General features: G+C 35.4%; 1 protein-coding gene across 5 annotated transcripts in view; it reads left to right on the top strand.

The window, feature by feature from the left end:
* The window catches only part of lrp1bb (low density lipoprotein receptor-related protein 1Bb), a 250,801-nt gene that overhangs the window by 209,066 nt on the left and 16,105 nt on the right, over window positions 1–25,630 (top strand). For all 5 annotated transcript variants that reach the window (XR_003277158.1, XM_026217735.1, XM_026217734.1 and 2 more), the window contains 23 exons: window positions 4–126; window positions 1,738–1,878; window positions 2,333–2,520; window positions 4,095–4,278; window positions 4,387–4,472; window positions 7,139–7,261; window positions 10,430–10,611; window positions 10,796–10,995; window positions 11,344–11,532; window positions 12,037–12,185; window positions 12,300–12,393; window positions 14,116–14,232; window positions 14,718–14,837; window positions 14,946–15,065; window positions 17,791–17,907; window positions 19,592–19,698; window positions 20,014–20,146; window positions 21,067–21,173; window positions 21,939–22,071; window positions 22,618–22,740; window positions 23,265–23,387; window positions 23,703–23,843; window positions 24,170–24,304. Coding sequence is in view for 4 of the 5 variants with exons in the window: in XM_026217735.1 (XP_026073520.1) it covers window positions 4–126; window positions 1,738–1,878; window positions 2,333–2,520; window positions 4,095–4,278; window positions 4,387–4,472; window positions 7,139–7,261; window positions 10,430–10,611; window positions 10,796–10,995; window positions 11,344–11,532; window positions 12,037–12,185; window positions 12,300–12,393; window positions 14,116–14,232; window positions 14,718–14,837; window positions 14,946–15,065; window positions 17,791–17,907; window positions 19,592–19,698; window positions 20,014–20,146; window positions 21,067–21,173; window positions 21,939–22,071; window positions 22,618–22,740; window positions 23,265–23,387; window positions 23,703–23,843; window positions 24,170–24,304 (3,135 nt within the window). In the remaining variant the exon portion in view is untranslated. The remainder of the gene's footprint in view (window positions 1–3; window positions 127–1,737; window positions 1,879–2,332; window positions 2,521–4,094; window positions 4,279–4,386; window positions 4,473–7,138; window positions 7,262–10,429; window positions 10,612–10,795; window positions 10,996–11,343; window positions 11,533–12,036; window positions 12,186–12,299; window positions 12,394–14,115; window positions 14,233–14,717; window positions 14,838–14,945; window positions 15,066–17,790; window positions 17,908–19,591; window positions 19,699–20,013; window positions 20,147–21,066; window positions 21,174–21,938; window positions 22,072–22,617; window positions 22,741–23,264; window positions 23,388–23,702; window positions 23,844–24,169; window positions 24,305–25,630) is intronic.

Here is a 25,630-nt window from a genome sequence, read left to right as displayed (position 1 = left end):
CAGCTCCAAACAACACATGTGATGAGAATTCCTTCAGATGCCTTAACAAAGGCTGCATTCCAAAGCGCTTTGTTTGTGACCATGACGACGACTGTGGAGATGGTTCAGATGAATCTGTTGAATGTGGTAAGCATCTTTCTTGAAATCTGACTAAATTAATAGTGTTTATTTGCTTTTTCTATATTCCAAAAGAACATTTTCAGACTTAGGCTTTGAACAAGCTACAAACTGAGAAGCAAAGCCATTTAGAAAAGCGTTCTTTTTTTAATCTTCGGTCACTATAGTTTCCTGCTTTTCCTTTGAGAAATTTGCGAAAGCTAATTTTATTTATAAAGTAAACTGAATACCACAAAAATCAACATTGAAATTGTAAAAATGTGCAGTAATTTAATGGGAAAATTGAGGTATTTCTCTATTAATTAAAGCTCCGCAGTGAGCCTTAGGCTATTCTGTGCTTGTATTATTTGTACTATACATTCTTAATTAAGAAGAACAGTTTTAGAACCATTTTTACTTAAAACTGAAACATATGTGGGCTTTTTGATGAACAACTTGGGCCCTGGACTTCACAACATAAAATGCCAGCTTCTCCATAGGACATCATATGTGTTCATGAGCCTGTCCTCCAACAAAAAAACGACCATATAGGTCGTTTGTGCAAGCACCTTATTACGACCTATATTTACATTTTAAAGTTAAGCGGCCTCTGGTGGGCATAAAAATCATGACAGAATTGCATTGCGTCTGTCATCATGAAATGACGTATCACGTCATTCCCAATCAAAATACACATTTATTTAAATTAAATGCATGGGCTTTTTACACCGATCTCACAGTATTTCCTACATATTTTACTAGGTTGCTTATTCGTTCGGATGACCACACCTAACCCCACCCCTAAACCTAATCCTCACAGAAATCATGCTAAATTTTTATTTATTGAGCATATACATTTTTGTGCACGTACATTGCCTGGGATCGAACCCATGATAGCATGATTACATATCAAGGTATAACGCAATAATCTACCAACTGAGCTACACGAAACACAAACCAGAGGGCAAATAAAAGAGTACAAAACATTAATATGAAAACGACCTTATGCCGATAGGGGCGCAATTGTAGGATACGCTCTGATGGGTCGTATTTCAGGGATTTGGACAAACTACCTATACGAGCGTATTGGTTGGAGGACAGGTTGGTGTTCATACACCCTCACAATTTATTGCACTAGAACCAAAGATAAAATATGAAATAAAAAAGTCTGGGAAATCATTCATAACAAAAGAGATTCAAAGAGATTTTCTCATTAGCTCTTAAAAAGTCTAACCCAAGACATCTGCAGATTATTTTTTGAAAAGTAACATCACATACCTTTGGGTTTCATATTCATCTTCAGAGTTCACATAGTTCAACCAAAAATGTACATTCTGTCATAATTTCCTAAAACCTCATGTCATTTATTGTATAAAAATAATTGAAGCATTTTGGCGACATTGCCACAGTTCTTCTGGATTTAGTCTGTTTGCGTTTGTTCTGTTTCTTCATGTTATATGAAACTAAATATCTGCTTTTGTGTCCCACAGAAGAAAAAATTATCACACACACTTTAAAAGGAATGCTGACAGATTATTTTGTTTTTTATCTAATGTAATTTTTTTGTGGGATACCCCTTTAAGATCTCTTGTTTGGTAGCAAAGTGTGTCACTATGCTGACAGTCCTCACTCTTTACGCAGTATACCGCTCATGTGGGCCTGATGAGTTTCGTTGTGCTGATGGCCGATGCCTGCTCAGCGTCCAGTGGGAATGTGATGGTTACACAGACTGCAGTGACCGCTCCGATGAGCTGCCCCTCAACCTCAAATGCCTGGCTGCCGGTAATGACCCAACAGAGCTGTGCCTGTAATATGTTTGACTGATGGATGTGGGGCTTACTGAACATCTGAGGGAATACAAGTGGCCAAGGAACATCATGGGGAAAAAAAAGCAGGGGGCTGAAGTGGATAACTTTGACCTGCAGGGATGGCATTTTTTCAGCTGAGCGTATCAAGCAATTATAAAAAAATTTAATTTTTTTTTTTTAAAGCCTTGCACTCACTGGAATTTGCAGGATGTTTGACATAACATTTGACTTTTGTTGGATTGCAACTTGTATGCCCTCTAGCTTTGTAGAGTTACAGCCATCCAACCATTCATGCCTTGTCCAAAAGCATTTTTACATTTTCAGCTTGGTTTTCAACACTACAAGTCTTTCTTATGTTTATTTTTGTATTGCTTTGTATTTTTCCTTAGTTTGTTTATTTTGATTTCACTTTCTTCTTTTATATACAGAGAGCTTATGCAACAGTTCCTTTTTCATGTGCTCAAATGGCCGCTGTATATCTGAGAAGAGTTTATGTGACCTGAAAGATGACTGTGGAGATCGCTCAGATGAGAAAAACTGCAATGTCAATGAATGTCTCAACCGTCGTATCAGCGGCTGTACGCAAGATTGCCATGACTTACCAGTGGGATACAAGGTTGGTCAATTATATATTTATAGAATGTATTTTAGGCTTTCATCTAAATCATAACAGTGTACTGTAAGTTTGGGTATCATACTAAATCTTGTCTTCATTTGGCGCTTCAATTTTTTTTTAACCCTGCTTTGTTAAAGGACATATGCATAATCATCAACTTTGCTAAAAAAAAAGTTTTATATATATATATATATATATATATATATATATATATATATATATATATATATATATATATATATATTATATATTATATATTATCTAACCAAAGCTTGCTTCTCCTAACACTTAAGTAACATTCACAAGTTGATTTTTCTTTCAGAATATTTTACTTTTTTTAAAAGCTACAAGGTGTTTTTGGCTTTAAAATTTTCCATAATAACTTTTGATGCAGAGAATTGAATTCATTAGTAATTCTATATCATAGTTGAATTGCAGTTGAGCATTTCCTCAGAAGCTATTTCTACAGCATCAATTATATTATTGCAGCTAATTTTTTTTTAATAATTTTTGCATTATATTATTTTCAAAGTATATTTATCCAAAAGTAAGACAAATAAAAGGGTCAGACTTTATTTTAAGGTCCAATTCTTGCTATTAACAAACCATTAACTACGACTTTTGCCTCAATAAAATCTTAATTTGCTGCTTATTAATAGTTAGTATTGTATTTGTTAATTGTAGTTATTGGGTAGGATTAGGGATGTAGAATATGGTCATGTAGAATACTGTATTTGCTTGGTTAATAATAATATGTTAATAATAGGCATGATGATAAGCAGCTAGTTAATAGTGAGAATTGTTTTCTATACTGAAGTGTTACCAATTACAAGTTGTCTACAGTATTCTTCAGTCTTCTGCAGAAATATGTGTATTTCTTGTTCTCAGAATTTTTTATTTTTTTTTTACAACATTTTGAGTTACGAACACTACTGATTGGCAAATTAGGTATCAGGAGCACCATGGTTACATGACCTGTGCTCATCAGAGGTGTTTGGACGCAGTGTCATTACCTGGCAGATTTCTAACCAGTCACCCTAAAAATCGATAAAGACATCACAGATAGTGTAGGTTCTGTAGCTGAGTCAAATCCTGTAAGTAAAGAGTCTGAAGTCTTTCACTGTGGTATAAATGAAGAGATGTTAAGAAAAGCCTTTTAGGTGAGCAGAGAACATACCAGGAGTAAGCAAATAAGCTACAATGTGACAGATTTGTATAATTAGAAAAGGCTTAACATGAATGTTTGTGATTCAATCATTATCAGTAATACGCCAGCACTTTTGTACTGGTGCAACTTTTAAACCAAATTATCATTATTTTATTTTTTTTAAGGAAAAGATGACTCTGATATAAAAGTGAAGCCCATTCACCTGGATTTGTATGGAAAAGAACGTTTAGTTTTTTAAGTGAGACCGATTTGGAACGATGATGGCACAATTTTCATTTTTAAGTATTATGGGTATACGTTTGTAAAATGGCACTGAAATTAAGTGGAATTTTGCAGAGTGGTTTTTTAAATTTCTGCTTTTTAAATCAGAACATCTCAAGTATATTTTTTTCACCAATGTGTCTAGTGTAAGTGCTGGCCAGGATTTCACCTGAAGAATGATGGGAAGACATGTGTTGACATTGACGAATGCTCCACCACGCTACCTTGCAGCCAGAACTGTACCAACACTTACGGTTCCTTCAAGTGTTTCTGTGTAGATGGCTATGAAGCTTCCAGAAAAGACCCCAACAGCTGCAAGTCTCTTTCAGGTAAATAACATTTAATGAATTCTCCCCCAGAACCTGATGATTTTAGGCTTTGTTAACTTGACAGTTGTCCGGCTCCATCACATCAAGTCACCTTTTATTTTCTCACAGCTGAAGAACCCTTTCTTATACTTGCTGATCTTCATGAAATCAGAAAATTAAGTGTCGATGGATCCAATTACACTCTACTGAAACAGGTAAATCTCTGTGTAAACTGTTTTCTAATTACATTCTCTCATTTATTGTTTATTTTCATATCACACTTTATTGAAAAGCTGCCCATGTAATCTGCAGAGTCGTGACTGTTGTACTGACACATGAAATTGTTATTGGACTTCTGAGACCAGATCATTAGATAGAAATGCTTTGTAGGGTTGTAAAACCCTAATAGAGGACCAATTAAGCTGTGGTGACACAACTGTGATAACAGCACAGTGTCTGTTGTCTCTTATGCCCTTTGAAAACACTAATTGAAGTCATTAACTAGTGTCCCGGCTTGGTGGAGCTTCACATGAAAGAATTAAAAACAGTCCTTCTGCTGCTGGTCTTGAAAATGAGGAGTACTGTATACATTTTACATTTAAAGTCGGTTAAGCTAATTAATGTCAGCAAAGCCAATTAATTTGGAGATTATAACAGTTAACATTAATGAATTAAATTTCTGACACTCTGACATTAAATATTATACATATTCTGACATGTGAAATCAGTCCAAAATAGTTCTGAATAACCAAAAAAAAAAAAAAAAAGAAAGAAAAAAGTAAAAAAAAAAAAAACAGTTACAAATAATAAAACAATAAAACAAGAATATCTTCTTCACCAAAATTGACAATAATTTGAGTTCTACAGGATTCAAACCAAGATTAAATATTATGTAAAAAATATATATTAAAAAATCTGCAGTTATTTCAGTCATTTTGCTGTCACTAATAGTATTTCCTATATTCATCAGTCTGGACTTTGGCTATTAAAATATCCATTTCAGTTGTTATTTTGAGGTTCTACATCACAGGTTTGCAAAGATGCACCTATCTACTAACTCACATTAGATTATTAGAATACTTTATTCTTAATATCTGATAACCCTTTATTGTGATTTTCTCCCAATAGACATTCTACTGACTATAAGTCATTTTGCAAGTACTGTACGTGAACTTATTCTAACCCTACCAGTCCACTAATACTCTATTAACACTTTAATGAGAGTTAGTAAACATGTTGGTGCACCATAATATATAGTTTTGCATATTCAAGAGCTTGTCTGATACAACAAGTTTGGTACACATTATAAATGGCTCTATGAGCCATTTCTTTGGCTTTTTTTTTTTTTTTTTTGCTTTATACTGTATGTAACTGCCATTTTCTGATTGGCCTAGTGTAACAAGTTGAGTTCCCTTGTGCTATTATCCACAGATGGTGTCATTAGAGGCCTAGTCATTACCATCAAAATTATTATTCTTAGTGAAATGTGAGTTTCCTCAATTCTGCGCTCATTACATTATTCATACCAGTTGAGACTGTCATCCGGGGGAATTTCTATAGGGCTCTCGGAAAACTCTCCCCTTTATGGAGTAGTCTCATCAGCAGTCATTCAATTTCATTTATTCCATTTTGTTAATAAGAGTGAAGGAAGGAAAGCTTTTTCACTTAAATATGAGTGGTCCCTGTGGCCTCTTCCCGACAATGGAGGTCTTTGACCTCATACTAGTATAGTGCGTGATCTCGTTTGCTCTGTGGAATGCTAGTTAGCGGTTTATTCAGCTGCCATACAGTATCCTTAATTAAAGCATTTTCTTTCTTTTTTTGAGGAATTTGAAACCTGAAGACCTAAAAAGTATTCATATATAAAACAGGTGTTTTTAAATACTTATAATGTTTTTATTGTATTTCATTATTTATTTTCATTTATTTATTTATTAGTTTATTTATTTTTGATGAATGCTGCCCTGGTGAACATAAAATACTTTTTTCAAACACATCAAGAAAGTTTGTTTAGTGTAGACTGATAGAACCCATACTGTAACTGCTATTAATAAATGAATCAATTGTAATACGTTTAATTAAGGATTTTTTTACACAGGTAGAAACTAACCATTTTGGCAAGATATAATAGATAATGTTTCCTCTAAACCTTACTGCCTTACCATAAATGCTCATAACCTCTTATTGATTTTTCTTGTATGTTTTGACTGATGTCACATAAAACATAACTTGTTTGTGGTATTAAGATAAGGCTGGAGGCTCTTGGCACAAGATAAGGCTAAAGGTCTTTTTGGGTCTCACAGTGCTTCGATCTGATGGGGGTGTCAGAGCTTTTCTTCATCTGTCATCATGCCCGTCACCCAATCTTAGTAGCTGTGGTGAAGTGGGCAAAGGCAGTGGGGCTAGTGAGTTATAGAATGAGTGACAGCAGTCTGATGTGAACATGACAGTAACGAATGAACCCTCAGCGCTGCCTCAGAAGGCTCTCCGAACTGCTTCCCTGGATTCTGAAGCCAGCATTCACGTGCATCCATCACACACTGTGTTCTCTTCCAAAATCAATACGATGAAGAGACATCAAAAGAAATGTATTCTCTGCATGTTTCATGTCTGTAGTACATCCTTGCCAGATCCTGTCGAGATAAGCATACGCGGAAGTTTCTAATTAAGCCCTGCAGCTAATTGAATAGCAGAACAAGGCATAACATTTCATTCTTTTTTGTTCCGCATAGTTGATCTATGTGTGCTGACTGCGGCCTTTACTTAGCTAATACATCATGCTGACTGTGCTTACAGTCACATTTGTTATGCAGTCCATCTCATTTGGTTACTTATTTCACCTCTATTACCTCTATGTTCTGTTTCCTTCTCACTTCCGTAGGGCCTTAACAACATAATCAGCTTGGATTTTGACTACAAGAAGGAGTTCATTTACTGGATTGACTCAAGCAGACCCAGTGGCCGGAGGATAAACAGAATTCGCCTTAATGGCAGTGACCTCAAGGTACATCTGATTTCTCATTTCTCTTAATAATTATTATGGGTCACCAAGGACTGACAACAATGCTAAAAGGTCTACACTAACTGTTATATGCCAGGCTAGCAACAGGGATATGATGAAGAGGTCTAAAAGTCAAGATCTGAATATTAGACATCTGTAGCTATACTGCTATAAATATAAATGCTCATTTTAGCATTATTTCAGGGACTCATTAAGGTCACATGGTGAGTGCTTAGATGCACATCTCCGTGCCGTGTACCTGCTGAGCAACACTTTTCCCCATCTCATTAGCTTCATTGCAGGGGCCAAGAGCCTCATTTGGCTTCATTACACAGTGTTGCCCCCTCCTGATTTATCACCCCTGTTCAGCACAAACTAAAACCATTTGAAATTCATTAGCATTTGTGGGTGTAATCTTCAGGATTTTGGAAGTAGAGACAATTCAAGCTAGTACAATATGTTTAGATTAGGTAAAAGACATTTGCCCATCATTAGCTGGGGATATCTTGATGCAGCTCTATTGCGGAAGAACATTAATTATTAATTCATTATTTACTGACATATATACTATTATACTGTTGTCATTATACTGTATAAATATACTGTTTATAGTCAGCATGACCATCAAACTTTTTACCTGCTGCATATATATATATATATATATATATATATATATATATATATATATATATATATATATATATATATATATATATATATATATATATATATATATATATATATATATATATATATATATATATATATATAAAATCCTGAAGATTATTTGTATCATCGTATTATATTGTCATATCACCCCTCCCTAATACTTGCTCTATCGTAAAGGACTAAAGAATGCATGCAAAAAACAGTATACCAGACAAAAAGACAATTTACAAGAACAGTAACAACATACACAGTGACCTGATATATATGTGTGTTTATTCAAAGAAAGATTTTTATATTAATTAATTAGAGAAGGGTCAATTTTTATAGAAGTATGTTTCAAAGGGAACTCTCCACATACTCTTGGGTCGTAAAAAGTTATCTTGTCTTGCTGAGGTGCTGTGGTTGCCATGGTAACCAGGGGTCTGGAGTCATTCGCAGACATCCTGGCACCTAGAATGTTCATTGGCTGAGGGGTCTGTGATCATTTGTTGATCTAATGAATAATTGATCTGTTATATTGAATGAATTGAATGGTGTCTGATTGGTCCAGACGCTACAGTATATTGTCTGCAAGAAGCTCCCCAAGTCAGATGTAATGCATTAAAATGCTGAATAATTATATATATATATATAATTATATATAATATATATATATATATATATATATATATATATATATATATATATATATATATATATGTGTGTGTATATATATGTGTGTATATATATATATATATATATATATGTATATATATATATGTATGTGTATATATATATATATATATATATATGTATGTGTATATATATATATATATATATATATATATATATATATATATATATATATATATATATATACACATACATATATATATATATATATATATATATATATATATATATATATATATATATATATATATTGCAAACCCTTGGCATGACCTCTATAAATAGGGAAAAGAGGTACAGATGTTTTTCAATGCTAAAGTTGTAGCCTGCATATTTATTACCACATAATCAACATTTGTTTACAGACTTAAGATGCATTATTTTGCACAATTGATAAATGGAAGTGAGGAGCAAGTTATAAGATAGCCCCTATAAATGTTTGGATCCTGGGAGCAGTGCACCATGGGTTGGATCACTGTAATGATTAACTCCTGGACTGGAGCACGTTTGTTATGATGCCTCAGGCAATGCCTTTGGTGTGATTCAATAAGGGATTTGTCTATTAATAGATGGGCAAAAGTTGATATGCTATATGGCTTCATTAGTTAGCATGCTGCATACAGCTGTCAATTATTTAGATGATATATTTTGGCTCTGTGCTGTGTGAATAATGAAATCTAAGTTGGTAGTCATCATTTAGGAAACATACCATAACTAAAACTTTTCAATAATGTCTAAAAGATGATTTTGGATATTATGTACACATACAGTATACATTTCAGCTATTCTGAGAATCATTCATCACGTGATTTTGTTATATATTCAAATGCTGACATTTTAAATCATTTCCACACAAGGCAATCCTTCAAACCAGAGCTTGACTAGATGACTAGAATACCAGAAGCTCTCTCTTTCCCACTCAGAATATTAATGTTTCCTCTCTTCCTCTCATCTGGAGACACTTTCCTGATTGGGGAAATGTTCCTCGATCATTGACATTTCAGAGAATTTTTCAAGCTCAGTTTTGCTGAAATTACTGCTGAAGGGGCGATCTTGTAAATTGGCACAGCTACATATGCCTTGTCAGATGATGATGATGATAGAGAAGATCTCAAAGTATATCCTGCCGTGACAGCCTATGTTGGAACAGTAAAGTTTGTGTTTTATCAGTTTGCAATGCAATATCAGCTTCAGGCACTATAACAAACAGATAGAATAGCTAATTTATAAGAATGGTTTATTCAGAAATGAATATTCTGTAATTATTTATTCACTCTCATTCTGAACCTGAATGACTTGCTTTCTTATGCTGAACACAAGAAGGAGGAGTCATCCATTGTCAATGAATCATTCTTTTGATTTGAATCTTTTCAGTCAATCACCATCCAGTTCATACTGGTCAGAATGGTTCGTTCATGATTTAGCTGGTCCAACTCTCTGACTATAGATTATAAAATTTCAGCCTGTTCCTCACACATAAACACATACAGTATAGTGAATTCTGGATTACTTTTATGGTGATTTGCTTCCTGTTTTGAAGCTTGAAAGCACATGGTCCTCTTTAATGTAATTGGTTGAAAAAGAGCATAGAGTCCCTGATTACACAATTTCTACTTTTGTATTCTTTTAACAAAAGAAAATCATACTAGTTCGGAACAACATAGAAGTGAGTAAATAATGGTGGAATTTTCCATTTTTGGCTGATTTATTACTTTAATGACCTGTTTTCTTATTTTCATAACACAACCACTCCCATTATCCTACTTGTTCTATAAAGTATTATGTGATAAGATTATACTGACTGATCTGAATGCCACTTATTTGCTTTATTAGATTGTTCACCGAACAGCTGTGCCAAGTGCATTGGCTGTGGACTGGATTGGGAAGAACTTGTACTGGTGTGACGTGGAGAGAAAGATGCTGGAAGTTTCCAAATCTAATGGTTTATACCCCACCGTCTTAGTGAGCTCTGGCCTGAAGAACCCAACAGACCTTGCCTTGGATGCTCAAACCGGGTACAACTGCTTCCTTTTCAAATTTGCACAATGTAATTTCTACTTTAGCACCATCAGTCCAGGGAGCTTTTATTTTGTCACAAGAAAAAGAATGAATGCATAGACCCCCCAGATCAATAGGAATAGCTCAGATCTGCTTGAAACAGCTGTGATGAGTGAATGAGGGTCACTCTCTCTTCCTCAGGTTTGTCTTCTGGATTGACTGCTGTGAAAATCCTCACGTCGGTCGCGTTGGCATGGACGGCCAAGGCCAGAGCATTATTGTGAACAAAGAAATCTACAGCCCCTCAGCTCTAACCATCGACTACACAAACAAGAGAATCTACTGGGCTGATGATAATCACATCTTTTTTGCCAGCATGGATGGGTCTCAGAGGCACCGGGGTAAAAAAAATTATTCGTAATTTTGTTCTGTTTTTTTTTTTCCTTTTTTTTTTTTCATCTATTGGATTAGAGGACCATAACAAGGCAGAATTGGATAAAACAAACCGCAATAAAGCCCAAACCACCTTTCAACAGTATAATGCTTCAAAGCAACAATCTTCTTTGTATATATGTACTGAATATGCAAAAAAAAAAACAAGATCTGTCATTGCACTTACAGTACATTCACAAAAGTTAGACTAGAGAACAGTTTATTTGAAAGTTGTAGGATAATGACTGAGTAAATTACTTAAATATGCAGAAAAGCAACTTTAATGATGGTACATGGTGTGATATTCTCTACCTCAGTTCCTCATGACCACATCCAGGGCGTGATGGGACTCACACTGTTCGAGGACTTCATTTATTGGACTGATGGGAAGTCCAAATCTCTCCGTCGAGCTCATAAGACCACCGGTGCTAATGCTGTCGAACTCTTGAATTCATGGCAAGCCATAAAGTCTGTCATTGTCTACCACCCGCTGCGCCAGCCGGAAGGTAGAGACTGTTTAAAATAAATATTATATTAGTTTTACACTTGGTTTGTCCAAAAATGAAAATGTTTTCATTATTTACTCACTCCTACACAGCTCTTGCTATTATAGATACTTAAATCTTGGTCTGTAAGATCTGGATCGAAGTGCATTTGCTCCATTCAACTTATCAATTTAAAATGAAATTTTATATATATATATATATATATAATTCCATACATATAGTATTATATTATATTATATTATATTATATTATATTATATTATATTATATTATATTATATTATATTATATTATATCATTCAAAAGTATGGGGTCAGTAAGGTTTTTTTTTTTTTTTTTTTTTAACAGTATTTATAATAAAGTACTGCATATGCTTTACATTTTGCAGGGCTTTTTTAATGTTATTGTTCTTTTCAGATCTTATACAATATGCCTGCATATAAGAGCTGCGTAAATATTCTTTTAATATGACTTAATCACAAGCCATTTCTATCCCCTTTTTACAGTTCCCAAACACCAGTGTCAAGTGGCCAATGGAGGCTGTAGTCATTTGTGCTTACTGTCTCCTGGTGGAGGCCACAAGTGCGCCTGCCCAACTAACTTCTATTTGGCCGCTGATAACAAGACATGCCTGTCCAACTGCACAGCCAGCCAGGTCTGTATGCCAAAATGATGATTCCAAGTCATTAGACAGAACTGCAATGATTGTCCCAGTTTGTGTTACCCATAACTGATTGACCTTGTTTTATGCGGTGGACTTGTTTTGCAGTTCCGCTGTGGAACGGATGAGTGCATCCCATTCTGGTGGAAATGCGATACGGTAGATGACTGCGGTGATGGGTCTGATGAGCCTGCGGATTGTCGTGAGTGCTTAGCCTCCAATGTTACCCAACCTACACTGCCTGCACTGTTGTTTTTGTTTTGAACAGTTTGTAACATGCATGCAGTGATCGTAACCAGGGGTTTTAAGAACAATTCAAAAAGTGCATGGGGCACATTATAAATCTCATCAGCCTCTCTTTACAAATATAACTGTTTTATGTGCCTAGTTGTCATGGTTACACCCATATAAGACTGGCTATAAAGTAAATCTTTCCAGAAACGTCATCAGTATTCTGTTATTCTGGCCTTGTGATAGCTCCGATTATAAAAATGTTTTTTTTTTTTTTTTTTTTTTTTGCCAGACATCTTTGCTTTTCTTTTGTTGTTCACTGTAGATGACTCCATGTAAGCTGCTCAGCGCTGTAACTTGGGTCATGAATATTAATTGCATTATGTGATGTTCTGATTTTCTGAAAGCCAAGACTAGAAGTTGAGCACAAGCCATGTTGGATTACAGTTTGTGCATTATTTCAAAACAACTGCTTGGCAGAAGCTTCTACTTAAAGTCAGCATGAAATAGAAATATGTTTTGTTATTGATCTTATTGTGAACAAGTCATCCAAACATGTCAATTTATTTTTTATTATTTACTTTTTGAAAAGATCAAATGTCTTTCAGTGAAATAACAAATCTCACTACTGAATAATTTTGTCCAAATAAACCGTGCTTCTTTTCTCTTACAGTTAACTGTAAACGCATATTCAGATTCAGGACTTGACACTTTCCTTTTTCCAAGATTTTTTTTTTTACTATTGATTGATTCAGAACCCCTCTGAAATGGCGAGCCTGAAAAGCATGCAACAGGGCCACATTTTAACTTTTATTTTGCATTACATTTATTCAGTTAAATCACAGCCTTTTCAATTTTAGTTATCACATTAAGCTATATCGCTATAATTTAGATTTTCTAACCACAAATTTAAGCCCTAAAGATCATAATTAAGATGGTTGTTATGCGATTTAAAATATGACATTTTTTATTACCTGCTGGGACTTTTTATTCACATATGTGCTCCTAAATAAATCCTATAGTTTGCACACTTCTAATTTTAGACGCATTTGCAAGTGAAATGCTTGCATTGCCTAGCCCAGAGATCTGCCTTCATCCAATCAATAACCGATGGATAGAACCAAGTCCTACTTTTTTTCTCTTCAATAAACCGTTTCACTCAGGTATACATCACAACATGGAAGAAAAGATTTGTTGCTGCTTCAGTTAAACAGCAACTTTAGAGTCATTGTTTTACACAGTCAAAGACAGTATCACAATGCGGCATAGCAAAACAACATGCAATGATTATTTTCCAAACCAGTGAAGAGTGGCAAATTTGATAATTTCTAAAACTGGAATTCCCAGCAGTGAAAATGAGCCCCGATACTACCGATACTATGAGCGAAAAAATAAACTTTTGTTCTTTTAGTTTAGTTTTTTGATTCACTTTGTTGCTTGGTGATTCACTTGAACAATACAAACAGAAAATGACAGGCTGCCAATCGCTGCTGTTAATAGGTGGAACCTCTGTTGTTCGATAAAGGGCAAATGGCATTAAATATTATAGTAGTGCTTTTTAGAGAAATAATGGAACGTGGGTTGACTCAGCCATTTCTGGCAACCTCACGCAGCTTGGGTTTAAAAACACACTCCAATGTGCAAATTGTTTTGAATCATTCCGGAGTTCACTGTTAATCATCATTTTTTGCAGCGGAATTCAAATGCCAGCCTGGGCGTTTTCAGTGCGGCACTGGCCTTTGCGCCTTACCTCCCTTCATCTGTGATGGAGAGAATGACTGCGGGGACAACTCAGATGAGGCCAACTGTGGTGAGCAAAATAACAGATACGAAAGCTGTAAAACTCTGTGTTCTTATCCACAGATCCGTAGCCTTTTCTCTCTGTGTGAGGCTATCGGGACTCCCTTGTAGAATTCAGTTCCTGTGAAGTATGTGGCGAGCACGAGCACGAAAAATCTGCTTGGAATTTTCATCAGCAACAAATCTTCTTTAGCACAGCTGTCTCTGAATGTTCAATTATACAGACTCTTGCTGGTATCAAACGATCGATATCCACTTTAGAAGTATTAGAAAAGAGTACAAGGTGTTTTGTCATTGAACGATCGTAATCAGGATGTATTGGACCAGCACCGATTTAAGATTCAAGACGTTTAGTGCTTTTAACACAAATATTATTGTTTTATTCCTATTGCATCCCGACTCTGAATGATCCCTTCTGAACTGGAATATAGATGATCGTACTGCATTGATCCAGCATGATGTTTTTCTCACCGTAATGTCTCCCCCCATTTACAGATACATACATCTGCCTGTCAGGCCAGTTCAAGTGCACCCGAAAGCAGAAGTGCATACCATTAAATCTGCGCTGCAACGGCCAGGACGACTGTGGCGATGGCGAAGATGAGACAGACTGCCGTAAGCTACACCATGACACTTTCTGCTCCTTCTATTACTGCTCCTTACAAAAGCTTTTCACTGCCCTTGCAAATAACCTGCTATTTTCCGTCTGCCTTTATGTTCCAGCTGAGAGCACATGTTCTTCAGACCAGTTCCAGTGCAAGGCCACCATGCATTGCATCTCAAAGCTCTGGGTGTGCGACGAAGACCCAGACTGCGCTGACGGCTCTGATGAGGCCAATTGTGGTGAGTGAGCCGCAGTTATTATTCACAAATCAGAACCTCAGTCAGCCACACGTGCAGACCCGTCTGAAGGTCTGATTGGGGCTAATGTCAATTCTGTATGCTCCCACAGTCTTCTCTCTCTCTCTTTCTGATGGAGTGTGGCCAGCTTTAATCATGAACCACTTGGCTTTTATTAGCTGTGGCTTGTAACAATACCCTTGGGCCTGTTTTGTAGTCTGAATGCCTGATTTAGTTTGACAGTGGCACATCAGCGGTGGCCTCACATATTGCATTCTTCCTCAGCTATGTGTTCCAGACATTTAAAGTGCCGGTACATTGGCAAAACAGTTTCTGAGGGTTCGCTAAGCATATTTTGTTTCGAGTATTTTTCTATATTCTATATTGAACAAACAAGCTGTGTACCTCATTTTATTAGCATCACTCTATACTGAAAATATTCACCTAAATGTCTCTATAGGCAGCTGCCTCCTAGGACAGAATCCTAATTGAATTCTAACCTTGTAAATTATAGATCTGGAACAGTCTTAGGCAGCAAATCCAGGCTGCATATAAATAACGTTCATCACACAAAGCACGCGGGAGACTTCACTCACAGTAGATTTCAATTGAGTTTTCCTTAAGAACATAGCTAAGCTAAATATGCAATGTTCTAATAAACACAAAATTATATGCATGTATATTTTATTATTTTTTTCTTATTTTTAAAAACGCATTCAAAAGTTTGGGGTTGGTAAGATTGGTTAACGTTTTGAAAGAAGTCTACATTTATTTGATCAAACATATCGTTAAAATAGTGATATTATTACAATTTTAAATAACTGTTTTCTGTTTTAATGTGCTTGCTGCTTAATATTTTTGCAGAAACAGTGATACATTTTTCAAGTTTCTTTGATGAATATAAAGCTCAAAAAAACTGCATTTATTTGAAATATTTGAAACAATGTAAATCTTTTCTGTTAATATTTTAATTCATTTATATTTTCTTTAAAATAAATTATACTAACCCCAAACTTTTAAACAGTAATGAAGCATTAGATAAAATTATTACACATAATTATTCATATTATTATTATTATTTTATTTATTTATTTATTTTTAAAGTTTACCTCAGTATAATAAATTAATTGCAATTAATGTCATAATTTTTGACCAGTCTTCATAAAGTAGAATGGAATAACAGTATTATCAAATGAATTAATGTGCATAAAATTTATTTGGTTAAACATGCAGTATGTACAGTACACTTTACATTTGAACCTCATTAATGATTCATCAGAAGATTCCCTTGACAAAGAGGTCTAACTCTTAAACATTAGATTCATGAAAGATCTATACTGCACACTGATGTTGTCGCTATTTTATTCTCACTTCATTGTAGAAAATCATTATTTATTTGCAGTGTGACACAGCCTCTAAGTGGATGTCTTGAACGTAATTGTCCTCAATATATAGTGTACATATAACTCTAAAACATCCCAGCAGGGATGATGAGCATGGCTTTCCCATATCGGTCGACTAAAGAAATGAAATCAATAGCTTGGCTGCTACAGGAGGGAAAGTCACACTGTCGGAATTTAATTGAGAAAATTGGTTTGACTGCATTGGCTGAAAATATCTGAGGTTGTTATGGATTATCTGTAACTTTTTTGTAATTGAGGTGTGACGGGCTCCTCTGGTGTCTCCATTGATTTTCCAGATGTGTTACACTTTATCTAAATCAGCCTGCAAGTAATTATAGATCTATATCTCTGCAATTGATGACAAATGGTGCAATTAACATAACAGGCAATCTTTATTGATACTTACATTTTTGGTAATATTGGGCATTACAATTACACAGAAATAAGTGGAAATACATGTACATTTAAGATCAGTGGATAAATTCTGTCTTCACATGAATATGCATTGTTTTATCTTAGAAGACTGTATCTTTTGCAGTGGCTTCTACTGTCTGCTGTAACATTCTTAAGTGTGCAGTGGCATCTATTTTGTGACATTCATTAGTGTTTGAAAGTCAATTTTTATTATTGTAACCAAGAAACATCTCCCATATTCTCAAACAATAAGCAGTATTGTTTTTCTCAGATGCCAGTATCTCTAGATGTTCCTTTAGATGCTTCCTATCATTACATGCCACTGTCACATTAGAGAATATTTCAAAAGAAAGAATCTGTCAAGGGAGATATTCTAGGATGCTCTTTTATTATTTCACACTAATGAAAACTGGCAAGTACTATACAGTATATGCAGTTTGCTTCTCTTAGCCAGTTTTCTTTTTTCTTTTTGGGGTGGGGTGGGGGGGCATGATCTACTGTAAGCTTTTTAACATGATCTACTGTAAGTTTTGATCTGATGATGTGGTCCTCATGTCTATTTATTAACAATTGATCTTGGCTCTAGCATCTCAGAAGGTTCATAGTTTATAAAGGTAGAATGAGCTCCTTCAGACAACGTCGACGATTGTGCCCAGGTGACAAAGTGTTTGATGTTATGTTCAAGTGTTCAGGTTATTGAGGATGGAAGCTATCGGCAGTACAGTCAGGTATCTCATCTTATGGTGTATTAGCCTCTTGAGTGTGGGCATGTTTTGAGCTTAGTGTCAGATCCGGGCCCAGAACCCTGAGGAAATGATGATTACGTGTCGAAATGCGGTAGCACTGCATTAATATTCATGCACTTTTGAAGCCATTCTCATCTGTGTGTTTGTTTGTGTCTGATGAAAAAGATGAAAAGACCTGTGGACCTCATGAATTTCGCTGTGAGAATAACAACTGCATCCCGGACCACTGGAGATGTGACAGCCAGAATGACTGTGGAGACAACTCTGATGAGGAGCATTGCAGTGAGTCGCTCTCATCTCTCGGAGCACAATAAAGCCTTTTCCACACCTGTGTTTGTACTAAATTGTTTTAACTGTCAGGAAACGTTGTGTGGGATCTTCAGAGGCCAGTTTCGCAGACTATTTGAAGATTTCTTTTTGTCTGTCTGTTTACCACTTGTCTGGTCGCTTCTGATCTTGCCCACATTGCCATAGAGAAAGACCGACTATTTACGTGTGTTTATTTTATTCGTTTATTTTATTTAGTATATTTATTCCATGTCATTTTTTAACTTAAATTCCAAAGCCATATGATCGTTTGTAGTTAGCATGGGCTGGCAAGCTTCAAAAAGGACAAAAAACAAGAATCGGAGGGGTGTTTATGCAGCTTGACAGCCCATGATAACTAGATACTGGAGGAGATCTGTTAATAGTGTTCATCGTCTGTTTGATTACATCTTTAATTGATTTTTCCCTGCATTTCTGTCATATGCACATAAACTGACAGCCACCACTGATAAGCTACTACTAAATATTAGTATTTTAGTAAATAGTAAATATTAGTAAATACATAGAAACTGAATTTTCTGTAAAGTTGCTTTGCAGCCATTTGTATCGTAAAAAGCGCTTTACAAATAAACTTGAATTTAATTGGATTGAATTGAATTGAATAGATCTATGGTATGTAAATACGCTTTAAAATTAAGATTCATTTGGCTTTTTCATTGATAAAAAGTTTACAATTTAATTTGTTTATTTAATTAACAAAATAAATTATATTAGCCTTTTTGTTGTTAAGAGCTATTCATAAATATTAATACTATTGATTTGGGTGTTTTGCTAAATAATAACACTATAAATAAAAAAGCATTTTATTTTTATTTTGGAAGAATAAAAAATAGCATTCAAATCCTGCAGATCTCCTCCAGTTTCCAGTTGCGACTATATTAAGCAGCACAACAATTTTCACTTAATCTTATTATAATGATTTCTGAATGATCTTGTGACACTGAAGACTGGAGTAATGACTACTGAAAATCCAGACTTGACATAACTCAAATAAATTATTATTTTATAAATAATAAAATAACTATTTTAAATTGTAAATCATAATGTTTCTGTTTTTACCTTTTTATTAATGGTGATATATCCAAATATATCCAAACAGCTAACTTTTGAGTAAAACTATAAGCACATTTGTTTTTACTAACTTTTAAAATTATTGTTCAAAAATACAAACATATGGGTTTGAAATGACAGGACAGTCTGAGTAAATAATGAGCATGTATAATGTCCAGGATGCCTTTTCTTTAATGGTCCTTTTTTTTTTTTTTTTGTAAATTGTATATGAAATCAACAACCAATTTCAAACCGTTTATATTAACAGATTTTTCTAACCACCCAACATGTTTTTCTAGCCATTAGCCATCTTGGAGAACAGCCCTTTTAGACTGTCTAATTGCTGATTAGTCTGCAAATAGCTCCTTTTAAGTTCTTGGCAAACTTTCAAGAGCCTTGGTAACAGATGGTTCAATGCCAATTCACGTCCAAGTGCGAGGCCACTTTAGCAGTTTTGATTTGCTCTTGCTGCCTTACTGCTGTCCTCTGCGAAGGTTTACTTCAGTGTTTTTAATGTATGCAGCTTCACAAGGCACGATCTGGGGATCTTTGCTTCTTTAGCTGTCTTATTCTGCTCTCTTCTCTGCAGAGCCGGTGACCTGCAATCATAAAGATTTTGCCTGCGCCAATGGGGACTGTATTTCAGCACGCTTCCGTTGCGATGGTGACTATGACTGTGCTGATAATTCAGATGAGGTCAGTGAATGCTAGATGTCATTTGGGGACAACACAGCAGCTGTCTTTTATTACAAATCATTGCCTTCATGCTGTTTATCTCAAAGTTGATTAATCTGGGTTTTCATACAACATCAGTCCTCATACCCTTATGGCTTCATCAACGGGTCACGAAGACAGTGGATATTTTGATTTCCAAAACTTCCCAATTCTGTGCTGACTGTTTCCCAGATTACTATTGATAAAAAGTGACCAGGCTGAAAATAACAAAAATGAGACAAACTGAAGTTTGAGAAGACACTGTAGTAAATTCCCTCTTGCTTTGTGCATGTCCAGAAGGATTGCGAGACACACTGTGAAGAGGATCAGTTTCAGTGCCACAACAATCTCTGCATTTCACATAAATGGTTGTGCGATGGCCAGGAAGATTGTAAGACAGGGGAAGATGAGAGAAATTGCCTCGGAACAGGTAACTTTATTACATCTTGTGGTCTTTAAAGCTGAGGTGTATCATTTCTGCACCACTAGCATTACTAAACATCCACCACTTTCCAATTATTTCCCTAAACATTCCCCGTCAAACACCCCTAACTCATGCCAAGATACCAACACTTTGATTCTCAAATAAACATTTAGTCATACTGTAGCTGTAGAGAGCCATACATATTTACCCTTATTATGTAATGAAACCTACAAATGACTTTTAGTTGTCTCTGTACTTTAACCTTTTAAATGTTTTATGATTACATTGTCCGGTAAGTTCAAATGCTGTAGCTCAATTCCGTCTTTCAGAAAGTTTGTGCATAATAAACACAAGACCCTTAGTCAGCTCTCTACTGTGTTTACTCCTTAGTTAAATTTTTAATTTAACCTAAGTATTTATTTAGATGTGTTAATATTTTATTATGTGCATTTTGGTTTTTAAATGAAGATGTGAGACATTCAAATTCCAGAAAAAATATTACTTTGCACATTAATTAGAATATTAGAATTTAGTAAAAACATTTTTAAGATTTTATATTAGTATTTAGTATAAGATTTTATAATTCATGACTTACCTATACCTAAATAATTCATTATGTTTATACATATATTTAGACATAAATGATAACATAAAAGATAAATGTGTTCTGACGTAAAAACAATAATTTTGCCTGCTAAACTGAAATTTACATGGACATGCAAAAAAGCCAAACAGGGTTTTAGCATCAACAGCATAAAAACAACTCGCATGACAAGGTCACATGACAAAAACTATGCACAGTTGTATTAGATTAACTGGTTGACACAGCTTACCCACTGACAATTCTTACCTCACTCTTCCTGTACACATCAGTTGTGTATGCATCTGTATATGAGAGTGGATTCTTCCCATCATCTGTTTTGCAGTGCTTCCCTCCTGTTCTCTAAGCGAGTATGTGTGTGCCAGTGGAGGTTGTGTGTCTGCCAGCCTGAGGTGTGATGGACATGACAACTGTCTGGACAGTTCTGATGAGGTCAGTCCTCTAGCAAGACCCTCTCACCTTACATCAAGCGCTTCTCTCTCAGAAACTATGCACAAGTGCAGTCATGAAACAGAAACAAAGACTTGTACAAGTAGACATATTGGAAAAAAGAGAGAGAGACAGCCAGCCACTAATCTGTGGGTAAAAAAAATATATAATTGTTCAAACTGAAAATCGACATGGAAAAAAAACATTCAAAACGCATTCTCCTTACATTATCTAAAATATTTCTAAATAAAACACAACTGAAAATAAGAGGGATTCAGTTGAAAAGAAAGTAGATCAGAAGCAGAGCTTGTTATTACATTTCACTGAATAATTCTGACAAGCATTTTTTATTTTAGCATAACATGCATTTATGAACTGTGCAAAGTAAAACCAGGAACATGTATTAAGAAAGTAAAGTATTAAGAAAGTAAATTCTAATTAAATAGGTTCCCTACTTATCTACTTTACAATGATGGTCTGACAAACTGACCTTAGCCCCATCAGCTAATTAATCATCTAAACTAGCTACGAATTAAACTAATTTCAGATGGATATTTCAACAGAACTGTAATCAGATACAGTAATCCAAATATACACAACTAGATAGATAGATAGACAGACATGTACCATTTTGGATACATTTTTAACATCTTGTATATGAGACTTGTGTTCAGCTCCATGGAAACAGAAGTTTTCTGTACTTTCACTAGGGCAGCAAAGTCTTCCTCTTGAAAGTAGTTTAGGCTTTTGTTGTTGTGCTTACACCAGATGGACTGTGTCAAGGAGTGCAGAGAAGATGAGTTTCTGTGCAGAAACCATGCTCACTGCATCCCTAAACGATGGCGCTGTGATGATGTGTTCGATTGCGTGGATAACAGCGATGAGGAGAACTGTAGTCATGGTATGAAGATGATTTATAATACATTTTCTAACCAATTACACTCATGTTGATGTATGACTTTGATGCTAGTGAATTAATATGTCTCTTCTGAGGCAGCTTTCATAGTTTTGACACCAGCAGTGTTTGTGAGTGTGGGCCGTGTATGGTAACCATACTCAGAATTTGTCTTCTGCATTTAAGTGCGCACACACACACACACACACACACACACACACACAGCACTGAACGCATACACACTGTGAACACACACCCAGAGCAGTGGGCAGCCATATTGCTGTGGTGCCTGGGGAGTAGTTGGGGGTTTGGTAGGGTCTCACCATAGTCATGGGTATTGAAGGTGGAAGAGAGCATTGGTCATTCACTCCCCTCACTGACAATTCCTGCCGGTACTGAGACACGAACCCACAAACTTTGGGTTACAAATCCGACTCTCTTAACATTAGGCCATGATTGCCCCATATATACACACATTATGTATGTGTTCATTCAGGTTGTCATAACCATCTTTAATTTAGCAAAATATCCACTTTGATATTGTTTATTCAGATGCTTTCTTCTGTCGCCCCGATGAGTTTATCTGCAACAACACCATGTGTAAGCTGCATGTGTGGGTGTGTGATGGTGAGGACGACTGCGGAGACAACTCTGATGAAGACCCCGAGATGTGCGGTAGGATATGAACTCTGGGAATTGAAAGTCGTGTGTTGCTTGGCAAAACCCTTTAATTTGAGTTTTCTGATGTTAAACTCTGTCTGTGTGTAGGGGTCACAGACTGAATTACAAACGAAATACACTATATGACCAAAAGTACATCACTTATACTAGTGGTTTCAGGATTTAACATAAGGATCATTGTCAAAATATTAATATATTAGAATGAATTCTGAAGGTTTATGTGACACTGAAGACTGGAGTAATGATGCTGAGAATTCAGCTTTGCATAACAGGAACAAATTATATTATATTATATTATATTATATTATATTATATTATATTATATTATATTATATTATATTATATTATATTATATTATATTATATTATATTATATTATTGTGTGTGTGTGTGTGTGTGTGTGTGTGTGTGTGTGTGTGTGTGTGTGTGTGTGTGTGTGTAAGAGAGACATATAAAAGAGTCAGCATTACAAAGCAGAAGACATCTGCACACACTAACTTTTTATTCTCGTTTCTATAGCCAAACTTCCTTGTCCTCCAGCAAGGCCATATCGTTGCAGAAATGACAGAGTGTGTCTACGGCTTGATCAGATCTGTAACAATGTGGATAACTGTGGGGACAACTCAGATGAAGATGAATGCGGTAAGCTCATTCACAAGTCTCTGATGATGCCTTTATCCTCACCAGCACAATGGGAAATCCATCTTTTGTGGCATACTTTTTTTTTTTTTTTTAATTGACAAACAAAGGATCTAGTCTAGATTTTAGTGATTTTATTGTTTTGCTAGCAGTTTCTGACGTCGTTTGGATACATTGTGCTCATTAATCACTTGAATGATCACAGTAAATTTGATTAAAGACTCTTTTGGTGGTGATGAATAAGATGCCAGCTGAAGGTTGGATTGAAATGGATGTGTGTGGTTTTTTGTTTCTCTTTTCTCATGGGGCCCAAATCAGAAGCTGTGTCAACTAGGCCCAAGCCATGTGGGAAGGCAGAGTTTACCTGTAGTAATCGTAAATGTATACCTGCACAACTGCAGTGTGACCTGTTTGATGACTGTGGAGATGGAGGATCAGATGAACAGGACTGCAAGGCTTGTACGTGTTTTGTGGCTACCCAAATTACTTAAATACTTGGAGATACCAAATCTCTCAGATGTATCTGTCGCAAAACAAGCAATATTGTCAGATTAAAGGCATCCTTGGTGGTTTACATGAATTTCTTGAATTGTTTTATCAAAATTATTCAGGCTTATCTTCCAGATGATTTTTTTTTTTCTTATATTATTTTAGCTATTTTAGTTGTTGTTGTTGTTGTTGTAGCCTATGACCAAGCATCAAAAGGCAAAAAAATAAAAATAGCACTGTGACAGTTGGGTGCAAGTATAAAGTATGTTACTTCAAAGCTCTGTCTTTCATTCCAGCTTCAAATGGAGACATATGTGGAAAGAGGATGAATCCATGTGGGGAGGATGCAGTGTGCAATCATACAAACACAAATGCAATTTGCCACTGCAAACCTGGCTTTAAGAGAAATCTCAGAAGCAGAAAGTGTGAAGGTACTGTCAGACCATCTTCCTTGATTCTGTAAGCATTCAGAAAAATGATTCACTGCTTTTCCTCAGAGGGGACTGTGGATTTAGACTTTCAATTTAAAGGGTGAAAGTGTGCAATTTCTGCAACACCAGTGGCACCCAACAGAACTGCAATCTGTAGAACAGCATCTCAACAAGGTTTAGAAATGAATAAGTTTGAAATAAGTTAAAAATAAAAACAGTGGAACAAGAATCCCCTGTAATGAATTCCTGTGTTTATATATATCATTGTGATATGATTATTAATATATTGTTTTAGAACTACTAATGCACTTTGACACATAAAATATGAGTTATTTTAATTAATTTATTAAACCAAAATAAGAAATATTGTCTAAAAACAGTAAATACGCCTTCTAAAAATCTAATATCTCTGACACTGGGCCATGGATGTGGTACAAACTTGGCTCAAACATGGTAGATGGGGTAATGTTTGACATTTGTTTGAAAATGGTCATTATTTTGTCAGTTCTGTTTGCTAGTGGTGCAGAAATTGTACACCTTTTGTTTCCAAGCGTTTGCTATGAATCCTGTCATGTCAATCATTTTATCATTTAAGGTTTTCCACACATTTTTGGAGATTCAAAATGCCTGTTCTTTTCGTCAAGCGTTTGTACACTTGTCTACAGCTGTTTAAAAAATAGCTAGATTTTTTCAAGGATCAAAACTGTGTCAAGTAATCAGTGTTTTCCTCTCTGAGTGTTAAGACCAAACCGGAGGCCAAAGTTAAACTTTAATGGTTCATATGATGCAATTTCAAGTTTTCCTTTTTTCTTTGGAGTGCTAAAAGCTGTTCGTGCATAGATGAGATCCCTAAAGTTGCAAAGACTAAAATGTTCTCCTAAAATGTTTCGTTCAAACTCGCCCCCACGTTTATCTAACTATGTGAGAAGATTTGCATAACACTGCCCAAATTGTTCATGCAAAGAAATAAGGCATAACTTTGATCCTAGCTGTAGTATTGTTGTCACCCCCTTCATGTCGTGAAGATGCTGTATGTTTTGTTGTGAAAGTGAAAGTACTTCGGCCTTCCAATAGAGAACACAACTAGAAATCAGTGGTTAAGTTGTATTTACAACACTGTTCAAGAACAGTACAACCCAAATATCCGAGTATGTGCAGTGCATTTCATGGCATGGAGGACTGTTTTCCTGAACTATAGCCTACAATGCTTCTGTGCACAAAGAAAGGTTTATAGAAAGCTGTTTCTATAAAGTGGGACAATATCAACTTTGCAAGGATAGTCTGGCACTTCTGACTCACATCCTGGCAGTACGTTTTCACTTTTAA

This window comes from Carassius auratus, chromosome 34, assembly GCF_003368295.1.
Source record: "Carassius auratus strain Wakin chromosome 34, ASM336829v1, whole genome shotgun sequence".
Taxonomy (NCBI): domain Eukaryota; kingdom Metazoa; phylum Chordata; class Actinopteri; order Cypriniformes; family Cyprinidae; genus Carassius; species Carassius auratus.
The sequence above is the reverse complement of the archived record's forward strand: the minus strand, read 5'-3'. Positions and strand labels throughout refer to the sequence as shown.